The sequence below is a fragment of the Zerene cesonia genome, chromosome 1, assembly GCF_012273895.1.
Source record: "Zerene cesonia ecotype Mississippi chromosome 1, Zerene_cesonia_1.1, whole genome shotgun sequence".
NCBI classification, from domain to species: Eukaryota; Metazoa; Arthropoda; class Insecta; order Lepidoptera; family Pieridae; genus Zerene; species Zerene cesonia.
In genome coordinates, this window is record NC_052102.1 from 4,233,432 (window position 1) to 4,254,040 (window position 20,609).

At 32.9% G+C, this 20,609-nt stretch overlaps 2 protein-coding genes across 5 annotated transcripts in view; one reads left to right on the forward strand and one right to left on the reverse strand.

Annotated features, from left to right (window-relative positions):
* The window catches only part of LOC119839472, an 83,066-nt gene extending 66,833 nt beyond the window's left edge, over window positions 1–16,233 (forward strand). For all 4 annotated transcript variants that reach the window (XM_038365746.1, XM_038365774.1, XM_038365756.1 and 1 more), the window contains 4 exons: window positions 848–974; window positions 1,239–1,426; window positions 8,240–8,314; window positions 15,449–16,233. In XM_038365746.1, coding sequence (XP_038221674.1) covers window positions 848–974; window positions 1,239–1,426; window positions 8,240–8,314; window positions 15,449–15,537 — 479 coding nt within the window. In that variant the 3' untranslated portion in view covers window positions 15,538–16,233. The remainder of the gene's footprint in view (window positions 1–847; window positions 975–1,238; window positions 1,427–8,239; window positions 8,315–15,448) is intronic.
* Window positions 16,234–16,440: 207 nt separating this feature from the next.
* On the reverse strand, window positions 16,441–20,607 carry LOC119839491 (profilin). The gene is made up of 4 exons (XM_038365786.1): window positions 20,376–20,607; window positions 17,791–17,962; window positions 17,556–17,655; window positions 16,441–17,472 (listed from the first exon to the last, which is right to left on the reverse strand). The coding sequence occupies exons 1-3, from the start codon at window positions 20,484–20,486 to the stop codon at window positions 17,558–17,560; spliced, it is 381 nt and encodes a 126-aa protein (XP_038221714.1). The 5' UTR covers window positions 20,487–20,607; the 3' UTR covers window positions 16,441–17,472; window positions 17,556–17,557.
* Window positions 20,608–20,609: the final 2 nt, after the last annotated feature.

The following is a 20,609-nucleotide window of genomic DNA, read 5'->3' on the forward strand; positions in this document are numbered from 1 at the left end:
ACTATCAATCACAAAACATAAAAACATAAATTATTTGTATGCCGAGCACCGCGCTATAGGAATATGAAGACATGCACATTATAAATAGAGAAATTTTCACTTTGATGCCATCCCAATAGCCAATATGTACATCCCTTTTTATATAAAAGCTTATTAATTTCACCTTTGTGTTCGTATATAACCGACTCTTTTAGACTCAATTTTTCTCCCAGTTTCATAGAACGAGCATAATTAGCAGACAGAGTAAAAAATCGGAAGTGCGAAATGGCTCTAACAAAGAAAGACCACATGTGCTAAAAGCAATTCTATTGCCACAAGCAATGAAGAAAAGACCTCATGGTCATCATGACATGATTCTGATTCTGATCATAATAACATCAAAATAATTTACCACACCACGATTCACAGTCCTTTAACGTGAAACGAGCCATAGCACGATTTTTGTGATTGAGAATTTTTGAATGTGTAACGACGTCGCGTTGTTGCTAATTTTTCGTCCAATAAGCGATTTCGATCATTGAGCGTAACAAACTTACAGTATACAATAATGCATTTTTATTTTTGACTGTACGTATCCAAAAAGACAAATTTTATGCATGCGGAAAAGTATCCTTCGATTCAAAAAAAAAAATTACATATACCTATAGTAACCATTTAACATATATGTTATCATTTACAAATATATATATTCTTAGATTATTATATATTCTTTTCCTGTACGGGTATCTGCTAAAGATCCTATCATTCATGCGTCACCCAGTCATTAATAAGAAATAAACAAGCTCAGTTGGAACGCCTTTGAATTTTTTTGAATACAGAAATGGTCAAATATATGTTCATTTTGTAGGAAGTAGTGTGACATTGGGTGGTTATGGTCGAGGGTCAGTGATGGGTGCAACTGGAGTCTGCACAGGTGCTGATCTTCTGAGACTGGGTGGCCCGCCCCGAGGCTGGTATCCACGGCAAAGGCACCGGTAAGGAACCCAAGACTTTAAAAAAATGTTTATTAAATTTGCACTCTCTTTATCCTGAATATACTCAACTTAATTCCCGTATAAACATGAACGTTTTTGCATACATCGTTTTGTGTGTTTATTATACCTGGATTAGAAAGTTATCAATTCATGGAATTATAATATAATATAATTATTGAACAAGAACATTTTTAAATTTCATCGACTAAGAAGTAGTGCCGATATATAAAATATCAATTATTATATTGTCATTAATTTTCCTAGACCGGCATCAATCGAACATCTGGATAGAATCTCAGCATCATCAAAAATGGCGGCTGACCACCCTGTAGCGTGGGATAATTCAGGAGCACGCAAGCCCCTCACCTTACCGCCAAATTTAACGCCCAAATTCTTTCAAAAATCACCCAGAGAGGCTCTACGAAGGGTCACGAGCTTACTCATACGAAAAGGTAAGTGTCTTATAATTTTAATTATTATTAAACTTCTCGTTCGTCTCCGCATTCTTGGAGCAGTGTTTAACGCGTGAACCTAGAACTGAGGGCTCTGGTGTTCGAATCACGTCGGGGTTTCACAAACATAATGTCTCGGTCTGGCAGGACATAGAATGCTGCTGGCTGATCACCTATTTGTCCATGAAGAAAATCGATCAGTGAAACAGATGTATACCATCTGCCTCATACCCCACTGGGTATCCGGACCTTATTTCAATTAGTATTGTTGATAGTACGGGTATGTAATTCCCCATAAGTCAAAGAATATAATCATTGGGTTTTACGTAAACACGATACTCCTTCCATTTGCATCTCGAATACCTAATAAGTTCCGCAAGAAAAGCAACATTCTATATCAGTATTGAGTATATATAGATAAATAGAAACATTCATTAGTGCAACGCCTTTGATCTCGTAATGGAGTTTTAGACTGTCTCTATTTATCTCATAAGGCTATCATTTTGATACTCAAATTTCAAAACTGTGGCTTTTACCCCTGTTCATTTTTCGAAAAACTTATGCCTGTAATTTATGAAATCATCAACATGACCAATAAATATCAATTTGTAAATTCAGACAAAACATTATGATTTATTCATTATGAAGAATAATGAATAAATCTTCAAGAATAAATTTCCAAGAATTCTTTAATAAATTGACAAACCATTCTTTAATGGTTTGTCAGTTTTTAAATAAGTAATTGGTTTTGATTATTATCATGTTACTTGATATCTTTCCACAATATACCTTTCTAGGTTAAACTAGTTATATATAATATTATAGAAAGGTCATTCGTAAATGCTCAACATGATAATACAATTTTTACCTTCACTTCACTAACGTTTTTATATTTACAAGATGCTTGATAAAATATTAAGTTGGATATAAAAATAATTGATATTTTGATACTTGATTTTAATTTTCAAGAATATTAATGCAATAAACTACCATTTAAGTAAAATTCTTCTTACAAAACAATTTTTGTTACCTATATTTTTAACTAATTTAAATTTCATATCATTAATTATGTATTATCATTATCAATATTTGATAGTGCAAATATATACCTTAGACATTATAATTGCTGATTTGGCATTGGACAGCTTAGAGCTGTAAAATTAATACTATGCGGTCCAACTAAAAATGGAACGTCAATGACTTTTATGTATCAAATATCATTTGCATAATATGATTTGTTTGGAAAAACATTTTGCTTAGAAATAATGTTTAAATTCTAATTTAGCTTGACTTACATCAAATTTTAAATCAAACGTCATTACATTGGTTATTAACTTCGATTATTATTAATTGGTTTTAATTAACAACAATGACATCACAATATAGCGAATCTACAAGTGTACAGGTTTGCAGAAGTAACTGAAAATACAAGTAGCCGAGTTTTAAATTTCTTCAATAGAATGGCCAGTGGGAAAACTAGATTTTTCAACTCGCTGCTCAACCACCACACGGAGTTGCAGTAGACGGCCACCATGAGTAAAAAGATATAAAATTCACTATAACTATCATCACGTTGATTGCTCAGCGCACATATTTTTTTCCTCAGCTAATTGCACGGCCAAATTAACATAAATATAGTATGACGTAAATGCCACGTCATCAGTGGCATCTGCTGGTCTTATAAAATAAACACAACGCCTACCGATATTCCAACTGTGAGTAAAAGTACCTATAATTATTAAAAGGTCTAAAAATAAGTACGATCTGCAATAAATGAATCTACCTTGATATTAAATATGGCCCTTCAGTGTAAATATGTTAGTTTTATGTTTTAACCGACAATATTTTAAAAATATTTTTGCACTATAATACTCATGGGTCCAAAATACCGACGTTGATGATCGAGCAAACAGAAAAGTTAAATTAATATTTTTAATTTCAAATCAAAAGCCTTTCACATAAGTTCTATGTACATCATCGGGGAAGGGTGGCGTGTATCGGGACAAATAGTTAGACCTTGGGTAAGACCATAAGCTACTCCTTACCATGTCGCGATATAACCGAACTCCACGCAGGCGAATCCGCGGGCGGAAAGCTAGTAAGAAATGAGTGCACAATTTGGCAATATTTTGTCTTGGCTTATGCAACTTTTTTATCAAAATATGAAAATCTTTTAGTTATACACATTGAAAAGTATGTACATACCTACTTTTGATTACAGGATACTTATTTAATTTACCTTTGTATATTTTGAATTATATGTCTACGAATTTATGTTTATTTAAAACTGCCTTTTTAAATTAACTACTTAAAATATTTAAATACGTTATTTATTTTAACACGAATTCCGTTTAGTTTGAACTCATGTCACTAGATGTCGCTACCGGTATCTACACAGAATTTTCTTGCACAAACATAAATTACTTACTTGCCATTTAACCGATAACCGAACGTTCAGGATAAAATTCAATGAATAATAACAGGATAGGTAATAATATTGTGAATAATAATTATATATCACCAGATAAATGAACTTCCTTTTATTATTAATCACGCTAATGAGTTAATGACTAAAATAGTAGCCACATACTTAATTTTCTTGTTTGTTTAGGCGCTAAACTCTTTAAGCTATAATCTATATGCTCATATTGTTATTATTATTGTTCCAATCTCGAATAAGCCTACACATTCGACCTATTGAACAGTATAACAATAAGGCGCTAACAATCGGTTAGGGGACCTCAAAAGTTTGGCTGTACAATAGCATCTAGCATACAATAGCGATTCTGTTACCTGCGGCATCAATATGTGCATAATAGTATGGCGTGCAATGATTCAGACGACGCCAACCGTTCGCCCTACATGACGGTAACCGTCGGCTGCGCTGTGACTCACCACGAGTTTCAATGCGAGGGAGGATGCCTTTACACCCATATTCACTGATTAATACTATCGCGAAATTTGCTGAAGTAATAGATGTAGAAGTAATGGAATACCATTTGACTCATTTGTTTATTACCCGCATAAAATTTACTAGGAACGTTGGTATTAACGATTTATATTTCGAAGAAAGTGCCCATATCTCGTGCTCATTTCAGATAATAAATGTTAGCAAGAATATACTGTTACGTTCGAAGTGCACGTATGCTGACGAAACCGGTCTCTGCCAAAGATGGCAACCGGTCAGACTTTGAGGCCGACATGGCCGTGCCAGCGCACTACATATGACCTAACTGCTATCTCTTCTATATGAGAAATAAATCGCTTCTCACCTAGACACACATACAGTACCATCTGACCTTGTTGTGTACGAAGACATATAAAACAGCCTAGTAGTTTAATAACCTAAAGTTATCGTTTTTTAAATTAAGTATCATGTTAACTGTTCAGATATAATTCTTTTTTGGCCCTGAGCCAAATTTTATTTCATGAAATTCGAAGAGATGGCTTATTTGCAAGAGTCTGGAACATTTATACAAATAATCAATTTAATCAAAAAATTAACTCATTGCCTATATGGATGGGAAATTAGGAGGATAAGTTGCAGTTATCGTTATAGCTACACGACTTTTACTTTCCTTTGTTCATATCCGATGGTGATAACAAAATTGATATAACCATCATATCTCGCAGATAAAACCAGTAATCTTTTGCGTATGTAATCAACCCAATCGAGAAGACCGATTTGTTGGCTCTGTATGTCGAACACAGTAAATATTAAATGATAAGTTTTAGTTTTAATACAAATTATCAAGGGAAGCTGCGAAACGGAAATACGATCTCCTATCTACTTTCCGTTTGATTGGGTATTCATAGATTTCGTGTTTTTTAACTTTTACGTAGTTTTTTGAAAAATAAAACTAACAATATTATTATATAATTGTGTAAGACTTAGTAATACAGTTTGTACATAATTAGTTTTTTTTTACTTTTGAAATTAAATTTTCCGCGCTAGCCGTAGATGAATCGTCATCATCATCCAATTTCTTAGTTAACATTTTATTTAATGTAGTAAAAACTTTACTTGTTCGCTTGCATTCAATATTCCAATCTTGATCCCTTCTGCGCATTGTCGTTGAAACCACGCCACGCATGCAAATGGCGACACATCCGCCTTCGACCAAATCTACGACTATATCCGGTCGATGATACATCCACTATGTTCGCAAAACTTATTTTTGACGTTACATTTGGATTTCTTATTAAATAGTCGTTTTACAAATATATTTTTATTGCAAAATACAATTCGAAAACCGATTGTGTACCGTATGGCGTCGTAAAAATACATAGAGTATTTTGTTGTTCCCCCAGTTTTTAACTAGAAATAATTAAAAATCAACTTCAACATTAACGAAACTACTGGATCCGTCTTTTAATTTTTATCTATCGAAATACCAGGTTTAAAGATATAAGGTATAGTGATATCGTCATTTGCTACAATTTGATAATGAAACAGTTGTTCGTTTCATAAAAACAGCTTTAATACAGACATACGACATTTATAGTCGTATAACCTAAAAGCTTTTATGGTCATGTACACGACTTTGACGACAACCATCAAAGCCATATGGCACTGTACAGTCATGATAAAAAACTAAAGGCGATATAAAAGTAAGGTATCTTGAATTTAAGTTTTATTTAAAGGTTTGTAAAATTTTGGAAATATTTTTTTGATCGATCATTGAACTTCAAAATTCGACGTAAGAATATCAAATGTATAATTGTTTTAATGCATTACTTTGCTTTTGAAATAGAAATATATTTCGCGCGATATTACTAAAGTTGTGTTGTTTGTATCATATAGTTGTCCTCTTGTACGGTACACAGCACACTCGAGTAAGGCCACGTAGTAATTCAATACAACTCGGCGCCATGCTTGACTTAAAGCTCGTTCTTTTGTCATTTATATTCAACTTGTCTCATAAAAGCATGTCAAACCCGTATGTTAATTGTCTGCTAAAGAACAGTATGAGCAACAATTAAAGGAGTGTAATATGCGACTTAAATATCCCAAGATAACACGTGTCCGTTATATATTTCGCAGCTCTGTATATTTGACAACCAACAAGGTGAGTAGTAGCAAGTAATGAGTTGATCCATGCCTTCACGTGATTCATTCCTTACTTTATGTAACTCAGTCAAGACTAGTTCCAAGCAAGCTATTAACCATATATGGTCAGTCCTTATAATTTTAAATTGCTAGAATGTTTTACTTTCAAAACTTTTGTACACTTCTATGTACTCTACAATACAGATGCAATTAATTTTCACACAAGGACGTTGCCCATATGTTATTAAAAATCCACCTGTGCACACAGTACCTAGTTCAACGCGTATAAGTAACGAAATCTGTTTACTATGTATGTCTTATAAATACGAATATTTAATAGTAGCTTTATTAGTATCCACTTTGTCTGCGTTTTATAGGAAAACATTCTATCCATTTGCGGACTAATTGAAATCGGTCCCCTATACAAGATATCACATGCGTCAATTCCAAAAATAACATTGCTACAGTTATTGTCCTTTCCAGTGTCGATAAATCGTATTTAAACTGAATACATTGTAAATAGTCTTAAATCGTTTTTTCCTGTTGTTGAATTAAGCGCTTCCAAAATAAAATTACAACGGCTATTATACAAATGACTATATCAGATATTATTAGCAAGATTCGCAATTCGGTTTGTCGCCACATCTGGTATATATCTAATGTTGGGGTCTATCGTACACATGGCGGATACTCATGTGAAGTCATACTTTGTCGAGTATGGCCGCGTCGACGGTTAGATACGATTTGAGGCCGTGCGAGAGTCAACGCCACTGCCAAGGTCGGTTCGTCCGCCTCCGATGAACAATCGTAAGGAGACAATGCAATAAAACAATATGAATTATATCTATTTATGATAAAATTATGTATTACTAGAATGTTTAATAGAATTGTAAAGAAATTGTATTAACGTTTTGTACCTAACAGCGATGACGCAAGTATCAATTTTATATCAAAGCCAGATAATATTGATATAGAATAGCACCGCATGAATCTATATGCGAAGGTCCGGCGTATTGTTAAAAATTGTGCGATGTTTTGCGAATTGTCTGCCGGGTTGAACGTTCGCTAACCGGTCCGACGGGCGGCCGCCGCAAAAAGGATCCTTCAGGGAACGCTCTGCGACCAACTGCCTCCCACCTCAGTCGGCAGTCCTCTATCTGTAGTCCGTACCGAGAAGTTTCCGGCCGCTATTGATATAAAACAAGTTTTTAACAACAATATCAAACGATCCAATGTTTTCTCGATAGATAACGTTTAAATGTCTTACATTTACATATGTTTAAAAAACCATTTTATTATATCACCAAAGATACCGATAAATAGCTTTATCTGCCATATCAAAAGATAAATGCAAAGTTGCATTTTGAAGATAGTATTTTGATATTAAACTCACGAACCATAATATTATCTGTCAGTACTTTGTAATTTTTTTAATACTAATTTCTTTTATATTTAAGATTGAACCATAACTACTTTGTTAAATGTTTACTATTTCTCTAATATTCATTGAATGACATATTTTTTTTACATAAACAACAGAATATAGTGTTTAATATACCGATTTAAATCTTACGTAGGTATACATAACATGTTCCCACTTCATTCCTTAGACCTTTATATACATTTATTTAAGTTCGTATTACATAGCATATTATATATTTAAATTTATTAACTAAGATTGACACAACTCTCTAAGTTTTAGAGCAAAAGAGCTGCTATTGAATATTATTCTTAGACTCAACAATCATTCTTATTTGTTTAAGGAAACAATGGGAAAGAAAAGGAACAAAACACTCGAAACAAGGAGGCAACTTCACCTGCAGCTCGCTCAGCAAACGGTGAGCATTTTATATTTAGTATTAACTGCCAAGAATGGATGATGAGCCATCCTGTATTGTGAAACCTTTAACCTGTTAGATGGTATAATAGAGGTGATATAACAGCATGAATGGGTACTTAATGATCGCTCCGTTTCCACTGCGAGGGTTGCGGGGAGGACGTCGGTGTCGCACACATGCTGCGTCTCGGCTCTGGAGGGTTAGCTCGAAGCGCGCAGCCGCGGCCACCCCACACGCTATTCACCCTGAGTCCCGTCGCACCGCCAGCCGCACCCGACTCGCGCTCCCCCGCATGCCCCTCCCTCCTCACCCCACACCCCACACCCCGCTTTGCAGGGGTGTCAGCCACTCTATACGACTGCCCGCTCCACACAATTTTGCGGAAATTAGAATTTTCCCTTTAAAAGTTTAATCCGATACTTAACGTTCGATATCTACGCTGTCATTATCACACACTCATAAATTAAACTCGTTTAATGAACTGTAAATATATCAATCGTCTCTTGATGATTATTGTCCATAAATATTAATAAATCATATACCGAGATACGAGCCAAGAGATATACTCGTACTAAACAATGAGCGGGAGCTTTGAATAGTTTACATTACACGGTCGACGGTTATGTAAATTCTGTTTGTATGCAATCACATTATTGAAAGAAAATAGATTTATAAAGCTAGAGTCGAATTAAAATATCATAAATTCTGAATGAATTTTAATACAATCAATTTTGAATACATTACCATAATATGATATAAGAAATAGCCAAACGTGTCTGTTTAAAAATATTCATGCATAAATTAATTTTGTGTAGACAAAGGAATCCTGACGCCCAGCTGATATGATAATGGACGTTGATGCTTTGTGTCAGCATATCGTCGTACGTGACATATCAATGAAAACAACATTAAGATGTATAGTGGAATGTCCACATTTAAAAACAAATCTGTCGACTCATCGTATACTGATAAGTACATACGCTACATACAAAAAAGGATCGAACTAGAACGTAAAACATGTATGCTGAAATGGTTACATTAATATGTTTTCATATACAATTCACAATCAAAACAATAATTGGATTGAAAAATTATTTCAGATACATGAGTATTAATAATAATATAAAAATATTATATTCCATTAGCGTTATTTCGGTATAGTCATTGTTTCATAATATCGTTGGCAGCCGATCTAATAACATGAACCATACTTTAAACACCTATTGTATCAAAAGGATCATTGGACATTTGTAACATACAAGCTGCACCCGCAATTTAAATCACCGTCGTACATAATATAGTCCATGGGCTTCCTCAATATATTAATAAATCAGAGCAAAAATAATTTGTTTATGTATTTCAATACGAACCAGCAACTCAGAGAACATTTTTTTACATATATTTAGATAGAGATATTATATTTAGATATTGTAAGTATTAGCATGTTTGGCTTTCATTAAATAGAGAATAATAATAATAGTAATTTACAAATTGCTGTTGGCAATTATTAAATGACGTCATGATATGGCGTTCCCTTGTGAATCAAAAGAACAGCTGGCTAATTGGTAAGAGTACGATATTATAATGTTTGCGACTCCCAGTTCGTTGTTCAGTAGGTATTTATTTATTGAAATGGCTCTATGTGTGGGTGATATATTTTGGTGACATAGGTACTGCCTATGAGCACTTAAACATTAAAACGTTTTTTTTTTTGTATTATCTTTGTTCCTTGGTCTACATCTGTTTTAATTAACATTTTAATTGTATAATATTTAATTAAAAAATGGGTTATCTTAATTTCAACGATATGCAAACTCGCTCCGCCAATAACTAATATTTGTAACACGTACAGTGTTCACGTACAATGAAATCTTTATTTTAAAATAATTGTAGTTTAAATTTTATTTAATAAGCGCTCAATTATTGAAAGCGGCTGGTTTCACCCGCGGTACGTTTACTCTTTCCATAAGAACCTTCCTTGTGTCTTAACAAAAACGTTTAAAAGAGTAAGCCGAATTGGTCGAGCCCTACTCGAGTTTTACGCTTTAAGCAAAACATTTGGCGATTTATTTTTATTTATATATATTAAAATGAAAATGTTTACAATGCACTCATATACATATTATAATTCTCTCTTGCGGTACCGTACTAAAATTGCAGCATCATTCATTTAAATTATCACAAAATAATTTGTACATACAATTTCGACTAAGTAAAAGGCTATGCCTAAGTTTATACATCACAAAAGTCTATCGGCTTGTGGGTCAATGACCGACTCGACTTAAAGATAACAGTAAAATTGCAATAATCACTAAACTAAATAAAGCATCGTGAACATTTTATTATATGAGCAATGTCCATGTTTTAACTATTGACATATAAAGAACGTAAAAATAGGATAGCAGTAATTTTATCTGCTTTTGCAACACGACGTCACAAAGTAAAGTAAAAAATTTGATATGAAAATAGCCAAATCTGTTTTTCGCATGACTTTACCTCAGCAACATGGTTTCGAGTTTATTTCTGGCATAACTAGCAACGCCTAGTAAACATTTACACCGTTCCTACCATTTGGACCCGGTCCAGTAAAATGCCTCATGAAATACTTATTGAGATAGTAAACATGTGGTATGGTTTTTCAATTAGATTTTCATTCATTAGAAAATCATTTAGTGATGATGTAAGAGGAGGTGATGTAAGAATTCATTTCCTTATAAAAATATCGTCGATCATAATCTCTTGAATAGATTGATTTTAGCGATAGAAAAAATAGAGAAAATCAGCGACGAAGCATTTTTTTATGAACGTCGAAAATATTGTGATCTGTATATTTTTTATCCACGCATATTTATTAAAAAAATGGGTCAAATGCGAGTGGGGCACGCAACGCTAAAGGATTCATCCTAATAAACTAAAGAGCATCTTCAATTAGTCATCCATCCGATTTATGACCGTTATTTCGATTTTTTTTATTTGTTATTATAGCGGCAATAGAAATACATCATCATGAGACAGACGGACAGACGAGCATTCAGAAAGACGGACGAGCGGACGGGCAGCGAAGTTAGTAATAGAGTTACCCTTTGGGGTCGGGAACTCAAAAATGTTTTAATTTTGGACAATAATTCCAGTGCACTGTACATAACTGTATTTTATTTTATTTGATGAAATAAAAGTTCTCGTAACAATAAATATGCATTTTAACAGTGATAAATATGTAGTTATAAAAAAGAGAAGCCTGTCAGATAAATAATGCAGAAAAATATTGATACGAGTAATGATTGGCCGCTATTGCTGATGCTATACCTACCTACATTCTCTGCAAAAGTACATTGAACTCACTTGTCTACAATTAATAATTCATTCTGCAGTAGCGGAAATTTCAGAAGTATTTAATATATTATATTTATTAAAATACGCTTTGAATACATAGGGACCGGCGACCCAATCTAAACTATTCTGTGTAGATATGCGTCAGCTTATAATAGATGAATCATTAAAAGTAATTCTTTTCCTGTATTCATGATGATATATGCGATATTACATCGCCTCAAAGAAAAATCCGTAATCGTAAGAATTTGACGACCTCATTAGTACCGAAACGAAAGTGAGTCAACCCTTGATAACAGCTCGTGGTCACTTTGGTTTAGAGTTTTGTCTTACTTATCTTAAATATTTTTGTTCTATTGAACGACAAGTGTAATTACAGTAAAAGATACAATAGAAAGCAAAATTGTTTTCTCTTATTAAAATTTTAGATTAGTTTAAATGTAATGTTCAGTGTTTACATAATATACTATCATCGAGGTATAGAGGGAAAGGTTGCCGTTAGACACTTTATCAGTAATCATTCCAATTTGATAAATAACTGACAATGGGGATAAATATTTTAGAAGCTGATTTTCTAAAGAAATTGACAAACTGGAATCTCATTTTAAAGAACTCTAATCATGGATTTAGTGAACGGTTTTTATTATATCGGCATATCTACTCAAAGTATCGAAAAAGATAAATATTTATTACTTCTTTTTTATTTATATTCTCATTCTTCGTAGATTTTCATGTATTATAATCTAGATTATAGTTTTAAGTTTCATGATTTTAGCTCTTAACATTCATTAGTCTCGATTCTCGCTCGAGGTAATTTGGCTTTCTCTTTAGTTAATTAGTGCACTTCTCTTTTCTCACTTGCCCACAACTCATGTGCTTCTAAGATTTAATTGTCTAGATTGAATACACCAAAAACGAAAATTATTGTTTGATCTGCTCAACGCTATGTAGAGCAGAAAAAATTAAAACTGGAGCTAATTAGTAAAATCAGTTCTTTCATATTAATTATTAATCTTCGTATTTGGTTATTAGAGATACTATAGAAAATGACATTAGCTTCAATTAAAATATGAGATAGTTGTTTATACTATGAAAAGAAAATATAGCTATATATAGTATAATAAAAAATCCCATCAAAACATGTTATGTAACATTGGCAGAAATAAGTCATGACGGAGTCCTGCTATAAAAAGTAGTGTAATTAGTTGAACACCAAGTCGGTTAATTTTATATAAAACTAGCTGCGCCCCGCGGTTTCCGGGGGGCGCAGCTAGCTAATATCCGGATAAAAAGCCGCCTATATATTATTCCAGTTGTCCAGCTATCTAGATACCAAATTTCATTGCAATCGGTTCAGTAGTTTTTGCGTGAAAGAGCAACAAACGCACACACATCCTTACAAACTTTCGCATTTATAATATTTAGGATTATTTAAGTAGGTACCAAAAAATATTTTTTTATATTATATTATAGTATACAACCTATATCAAACAAATACATATGTACGTAACATAAAAAAGTGCTACAATATATTTTTGGTATGCACAGGAGTGCATACAATGTTGTTCATAGGAATGAACAACATAGTAATAGTAGTTAATAGTAGTTTATTATTCCATAATAAGTATCTAACGACTAATTAAATTAAATCATAGCGGCGATACAATTCACGAGTTCAATGTCACTAACATTAAGCTTTATCGAAATATCAATGTCATGCGATCATTGACCGCTAGAATTATTTGTTTATAAAAAATTCTTACAAAATTTCTCGTTTTATTTATTCGAGTACTAGTACTTATATTAATTAAAATAAAAAAAATATTTGTCTTACTTCAACATCATGGGCAAAAGCTTCATTCATGGCTTGGCATGAAAAATAATAATTATCATTGTATTTAAATCTAGATAGGTATAGACTGAAATGTTTGTGTAAAATGCGACAGTCTGTCTGGTGAGTTCGCAGCGTATTCTATTGTGGGGAATTATTTAACGGTAAGCTGAGAGCATAGTAGTATAGGAGCCTGGAGGAACAGTCGGTGCGGGAGAGCGGAGGCTGTGGGATCAATACATGGCACCCGGCGCGCCGCGTCGCCATCGCGCGCCGTCGAAAGCGAACGCACCGACCTCGCTGCCCTTCACCGGCGAGTCGACGAACCCTGCACCCCCCCGCCCTACCGCCCTCTTCTACCCCTGACAGCCCTATCGCTTTACACTTCCCCATCGCCATCTTCGTGACCCGATTAGACACTCAATTGTAATCATTAATTTTATTATTTTAATATTTTAATTTCGATATTTAATACCAAACTTTAAAATAAGTATTTTACTTTGACTTGAAAATAAAGTAAGTACTTTGCAACATTTTAATCGATATATTTCTGAAACCCCGAAACCACTGGGTTTCGCCAATATTTATCACCATTTTATATCAATCACCCGAAAGATAATTGTTGAGATAACTTCAGAGATAATTTTATAACTGACGCGAATGTCTAACTAGAGAGTAGAGATAAAACTTGTCTTCCTTATGCGATCAATACTGTCTCGTTAGTATTCTGAGAATGTAAGCATTGGCTCCATAGTAGATCCGGTGTCTTCATTTTTTACCTATCATTTGATTATACTTGTCACATGTACGCGACCTACAGGATTTAAAAAATGTATACATCTATATTTTCTACTAGCTGCGCCCCGCGGTTTCACCCGCGTAAGTCCGTATCCTGTGGGAATATCGAGATAAAAAGTTGCCTATATGTTATTCCAGTTGTCCAGCTGTCTACGTACCAAGTTTCATTGCAATCGGTTTAGTAGTTTTTGCGTGAAAGAGTATGACCCTAAATATTCAGATCTTAAAAGGTAACATATCTAACCTAATATAATCAAATCAATAACAGAACTCGATCTTTGCGGGTAGTCTAGGCAATGAACTTGAATGCGACACGACGGGCCTCCTCTGCGCATGCTATAAATAGATGATCCCGCCGTCTGTTTGGTTTTAATACTAAATCATTATGAATTTCGATTAATGAAAAGCCGTCGCTGTGAGTTTATTTATTTCAGACTCAAACATTGTAGGAATTTTCCACTGAATGCTTAATAAAGAAAATCAAAAAGCATAAAGAATATCTATGATACTCGTTTATGTAAGTTTATACCTGCTCCGAGATTGTTAAAATATTTTGTGTTTAATAATTTAATTTGTTAATAAAACGAAAATGTTGAACTTCGTACCTCCTCACCGGCATCATATGTCGAGATCATGATGAGGTCTATTTTTGGCAGCACGCAAAACATTTGGGACGCGCGCTGGAAAATATCTTCTAACCAATCTATTCTTAGATGCCCTACTAACGGAACGCTCTCTTACTTCATCACTAAAAATGACATAGAAATTTTTTTTAAATTGGAAAACAAATTTTCAATTTTAACTTCTAGCTCTGGTACTTCTTATATAACTCGGAACTAGAAATTGATGTAATTTTGATGCAAAGGAAAAACATAAAACAGACTCCAATAAAAAATATCACATTATTGTTTTTATCAATATAAACCTTTTTATAATTGTAATTGGTAATTATTAAACATAGATGCATTTTAGTTAAAAGCTTAGTTACGAGTAGTGACTTTACGATACTGCCAAGATCAAACTATACTATCACAATAGGTACCTTCCTACGTTGATTGATGTAGATGTCTAATTATAAACGTTTCATAGCAAGTCTCCTAAATAGGGACATTGCGTCCTGTCCAAGGTAACGTTGTATGATGAAATGTAATAATTATTTTTTTTTTTTTCAACAGGTGAAGACCATCCAGGGCAGAAACAACGAAAGGGATTTTTTAGAAATCTCTGGAAGAAATCACGACATTACTCGTTGGAGCATCCGTGATTTCAGCAAGGCTTATGGGTGGTCAACTACGGTTCGTGTCCGGTCCGTTGGAACAGCAGCATTCTAACCGCACTCAAGAACCATTGCTATTTTAATTTATTCAAAGTATATATTAATATATTGTTAATAATATTAAGCGTTAAAATTTAAACTGATAGTATACAAGTGTGAATGTGGCTTTTGGATTATGAAATGTGTAGTTGTAAGTGGGCTTATGTAGGTACCTATGTTCCGACACGTATTAATTGTTAAGCTAACTGTATAGATGATCATATAAAATCTATTATTGTAACAACTCGTAAATAAATTTATTTCTAAGGCAATAAACAATTATAGGCAACTTAAATTTTCCTTTCAATAAAAATACATAGTACTGTAGAAATGTAGATATTAACCACGTAGAACATTATGTAAGTCAATGTTTTTTGTTTCAATTAAGTTTTTATAAAAATACTGAGTTGTAATGAAATTCACATCATAAACATATTTGTATTTATCATTGCTATCGGCACAAATTTTTAAGTTTAAAATAATATACTATTTTTGTCGTAGGATTTAGGCGTGTAAAATGAACCTTGTATTGTGTAATTTCTAAGAACCAATCTTTTTTGAAGACTACAAGTTTTAACATTTTATACCAATTCTTGTATTCGAGTGTACTTAACTCTATTATTATTATTGTAGATTTTGTCAAAAGAAAATAAATTATGTTAATTAGCACCGAGTCGTTTTATTTTTTTTTTATGGTCCGCGCCGACTTCGCGCGTAATACATATGTACCACAAGACTATAACAAGGTCGGTCCGGTAAACCCTGATATTAGCGCGTTCAAACTTAGTTTTATAATATTGGTAATATAGATAAAATAGGGGAATGTTCTGGGAAAATAATCAAACGAGATGATATAATACAAATCATTTTATTATTAGATAGACACAGTTCCCATCGCTTATCAGAAACAATGTACAAAGCTATAGTAGTAATATCAAATATAAACAATATGCACCCTTCGTTTACTGCAAGCCTTGTTGGAGGATACAGGGTAATAATTAATAATTGAGCGCTTCTAGTTACTGCAGCTTAGAGTTAAACAGAATGCAAATGTTTATTTTTCACTACGTAAGATTATATTTGCGGAATAATCAAAAAGAAGCATAGCAAAAATTGTTGGCGTGCACAAACTCGCGAGACGCGCGTCGCCCCGGGGCCGCCGCCGGCCGCACGCTCACTTCATTATATTATTGAATATATTTTTCACACGATGGTTCCAGTGGGACTAGAGATTTTTAATTAAAAATGTAATATTTTTACTTGGGTTACAGTGTCTTTCATTTCATAACAAGCCCTTACACAAATGCCTATTTGTAATTACATATATAATTATGTCGTATATTGTTACAGTAATTTCATTACGTGGTTATAGTGATTTCTTATCAAGCATCTGTAAGAAAAAACTCAACTTGATTTGCAAACAGATGTTACACTTTTTTATAATACTAGCTTCGTTTATGATGTATTCATAAAATCAATAAAAAGGAATACGCGACATATAAAAATTGATAGGTGTCAGAATGCTTGAAAAGAAATAAAAAAATCTCTATACATCATACTTTAAGACCCGCCAGCAAAACTTAAATCGCTTCACTGCATCGGTCGATAAAAGCAAATTTTTAAAATATAAATTTAAACCACACTACAGTAACAATTACTCTGTGGAAGCGGTGAGCGTGTAAAAAAGGGTCCAGAATCCGCAAAGTAATTGTATCTGCACACAGTTACTAAGCGCATCAGACACTGATGGCGCCATAATTTATCAAATATCAAAACCAATGAACGATCCTTATCACTTTTATAGAATATACAAAATGCAGTTACTTATTTCCCTGTGGAAAAAATATTATCTTATCGTATTCTTAGATCACGGCGCGCTTCGATCTGCAAAGGAGAAATAACGTTATTAATCTAGTTTGCGACAAAATATTTGAAAAAGTTATAAGGAGAAAAAATAAATTATATACCTCTAATAACCACAGGTAAGTAAATAATCTCCTAACTTCTCAACTACGGATGCGGCCTGTTGGGGTTGAATAGGTTCTTCGTAGAGAGAAATTACGATGGCTGTGAACAAAACTCAAATTGTATTTCGTGAACGTAATTTTTAAAGTGTAACAAAATCTTTATACCACTAACAAAGGGAGTTTTCTATAATATTAGAAGATTGCAGTGTTGTCTCGTGTGTCATAGTAAACATACCCTGCTGTGTTTTCATGCAATGCACGCCGACTTTGCCGAGCTTTGCGCGAATAATACGGTCTGTGCCACTGAGGTAGATGTACCGCGTGCCCGCTATCGTCACGCCGCCGCTTGTAAGGAGTGATTCATTTTCATAGCCAGCCGCGATTTTCGCAACTTCATCTTTTGATATCTGTTAACAAGTTAGTTGAGTGAATTTTACATGCGTAATAGATGTCTTTTTTGAATTTCCAGAATTTTTGGTTTTTTCATAAAGTAATAGCGGGCAACTGAGCTCGTAGTTCGCCTGATGCTAACCAATCACCACCGCCCATGGCCATTTGCAGAGATAGGGCGGCTTCAAATGACGTGCCAGATTTTAAATAGTGGAGGTTAAGGAAAGGATTGACGGGAATAAAGTTATCTGTTAAAAGTTAAAGTTTTCATAGTGTATACAAGACAAAATCATATAAAGATGTTACTGAAATATGACATAAGAGAGTAAAAAATTTTAAAGTAAATGAGTTATATAATATTAATAGTGTGTTATTAAATTTGAGAATAAATTTTACTGAAATGTGAAATAAGCAAGTAAAACATTTAAAATGTAAATGAGTTATATAATATTAATAGTATGTTATATGTTATTAAATTTGAGAATAAAATTTTCAGATGTGATAATTTATAAATTTCTTATTAATATCTATACAAGTAATGAAACAATAATCAGAGAATTTCTGTACATAAAATATATTTATAGAGTAGTTAATAGGCAATTTTATGTTTTATAGACCCCAAAACAATTAGTTGTAATAATTGTATCAATAAGTGACTCAATGCAGAATTTTGACAAGAGCTTACAGTATAATAGGCAATATTAGGTTTAACTTATAGGCTACACTGTATTTAAAAGTAGGGAAAAAAAATATTTCTCAAAACCTGTTATTATTTGAGGAGTCATTGGATTGGTCTTAAAAAAGGTCTCGTTTTTTGCAAAAATGAATAATTGACGAGATAAACGCACCTATAGTCATAAAAATTGTCATGCCACAAAGCACAAAATATTATATTCCATGCAAGCAAAGCTGCAGGTAGAATCTAGTTTTTCACCTGCAGCTTAACTAGATAAGCCAATATATGTATGAAAAATATGTATGAGCAAAATGGTAGATTTAGGTTGTTGGGCTTTTTATACTTAATTCTTTAATGGATTTTACTTATCTAAAAATAAAGAATTTTACCCATTATAACTGGATAACACTCTTGTGAATCATTGTACTATTATAAATAAGTATCCCATAACATTATCAAGTCAAAAGAATGAAAAATATATCAGATTGCAACAATTGTGAGTATAAATATAAATAACTTATTACCTATAAATAATGTTAAGCAGTTAATCATTAAAAATTTCAATTATATAACTTTACATCTCTTCTGTTATAGTTTATTATGAACATCTTATATTTATTTAGTTTTCAATACATATAAGAGGAAATAAGAACATACAGGTATGGGTGAAAATGAATAGATGTTTATGTTAAAATAATTGTATTTAATGTAATAGAAAAATATGCCTAATTAATGTAATAGAAAAATATGTTGAAATCGATATTGTTAAAATAACCTAACTACTAAATCCCTCTATAGATTGTTTAATCAATGGGAAATGGTTATTTTTTTCACATAAAGAACATTTCTACTATTACTATTTAATAATGAAAAGTATAAGTAGTAATCAATTACTCCTTCTTATTTAAAATTTCTATAAAGCTTAATTTACTTAGTCACTTTTTAAATGTTTCCAATTTTTAACAATAGATTCTACATATATATCACAATGAGGTGGCACATTGCCCGATCCTTATCTTCCATTATCTAAAAAAATATTTATGGATAATATTAAATTAATATAAATACAAGGAGTGGTACTTTTTAAATTGAAATCCGATGACATCATCAAGTTTGGCGTCTACTAAATCGATTACGCCTCAGTATTGAACAAATAGAATAAGCATGGTGTAAGTATATGAAAATGTTCAAGTTATAATAGAATTGCATAAAGTGCATAATAATGAAATTCAACGCAAATAGTTGCGATCGGCGATGACTCACTATGGTGCGTTCTTGATAATGGGGGGATGGCGTAGAAAAGAAAATAACGAATGCAATTTTTAAATAATTTTGGGAGAATCTCTAGTCTGTAGTGTTATAATCAATAACAATATTTTTCATGTTTTTGTCAATAATAGGCGTCGGCGACGTGTAACATTGACCCGACTCTTGGCCAAAAGTACCGGCCGGCACTACAAACTCGATAATTAACGCCTAGTTAACTAAGAAATCTGTTAATAATATACCAACTAGTAGTTATATAAAATTCAGATGTTCAAAATAAAATTAATGGTGTCTTCAAAAATATCATGACACGCTAAATATCATTTTCCAATAGGAACAGGTTGCTACCACATGTCGCCATCTTGTCAACTTGCCGGATTGGTCATTTAAAAAATTTAAAATTGAGATTGAATTCACCTTTTTTTTCAATTATCACTAAAAGATGTCTTGTTCTTTCACAAAACACAAAGAACTAAAAAATAACTTACGTCGAAGCCTTCGGACTTGGCCCAGACATTTCCATCATGACCGGCAATTGCAGCCTTTGTGACACACCTGGATGCAATTAACTGTTTGTCAACATAATCTTGCCAGCTCATTTTGCTTAAGTTCTTACAAATTAAAACTAAACTTTGCTATAACACAGTCTTATCGCTGCAACGAGCTAACGCTCCACACGAACAAAAAGCACTGCCGTTTCAAAATGGCAGCATGCACATAGA

Bases quoted from the DNA above. Each gene is read 5' to 3' on its own strand.
- LOC119839491 (XM_038365786.1), bottom strand. From the start codon at position 20,486: ATGAGCTGGCAAGATTATGTTGACAAACAGTTAATTGCATCCAGGTGT. The intron at 17,963-20,375 runs GTAAGTTATTTT...ACTTGTTAACAG, and splicing joins CCAAGTCCGAAGGCTTCGAC to ATATCAAAAGATGAAGTTGC. The intron at 17,656-17,790 runs GTATGTTTACTA...TTTTGTTCACAG, and splicing joins TTGCATGAAAACACAGCAGG to CCATCGTAATTTCTCTCTAC.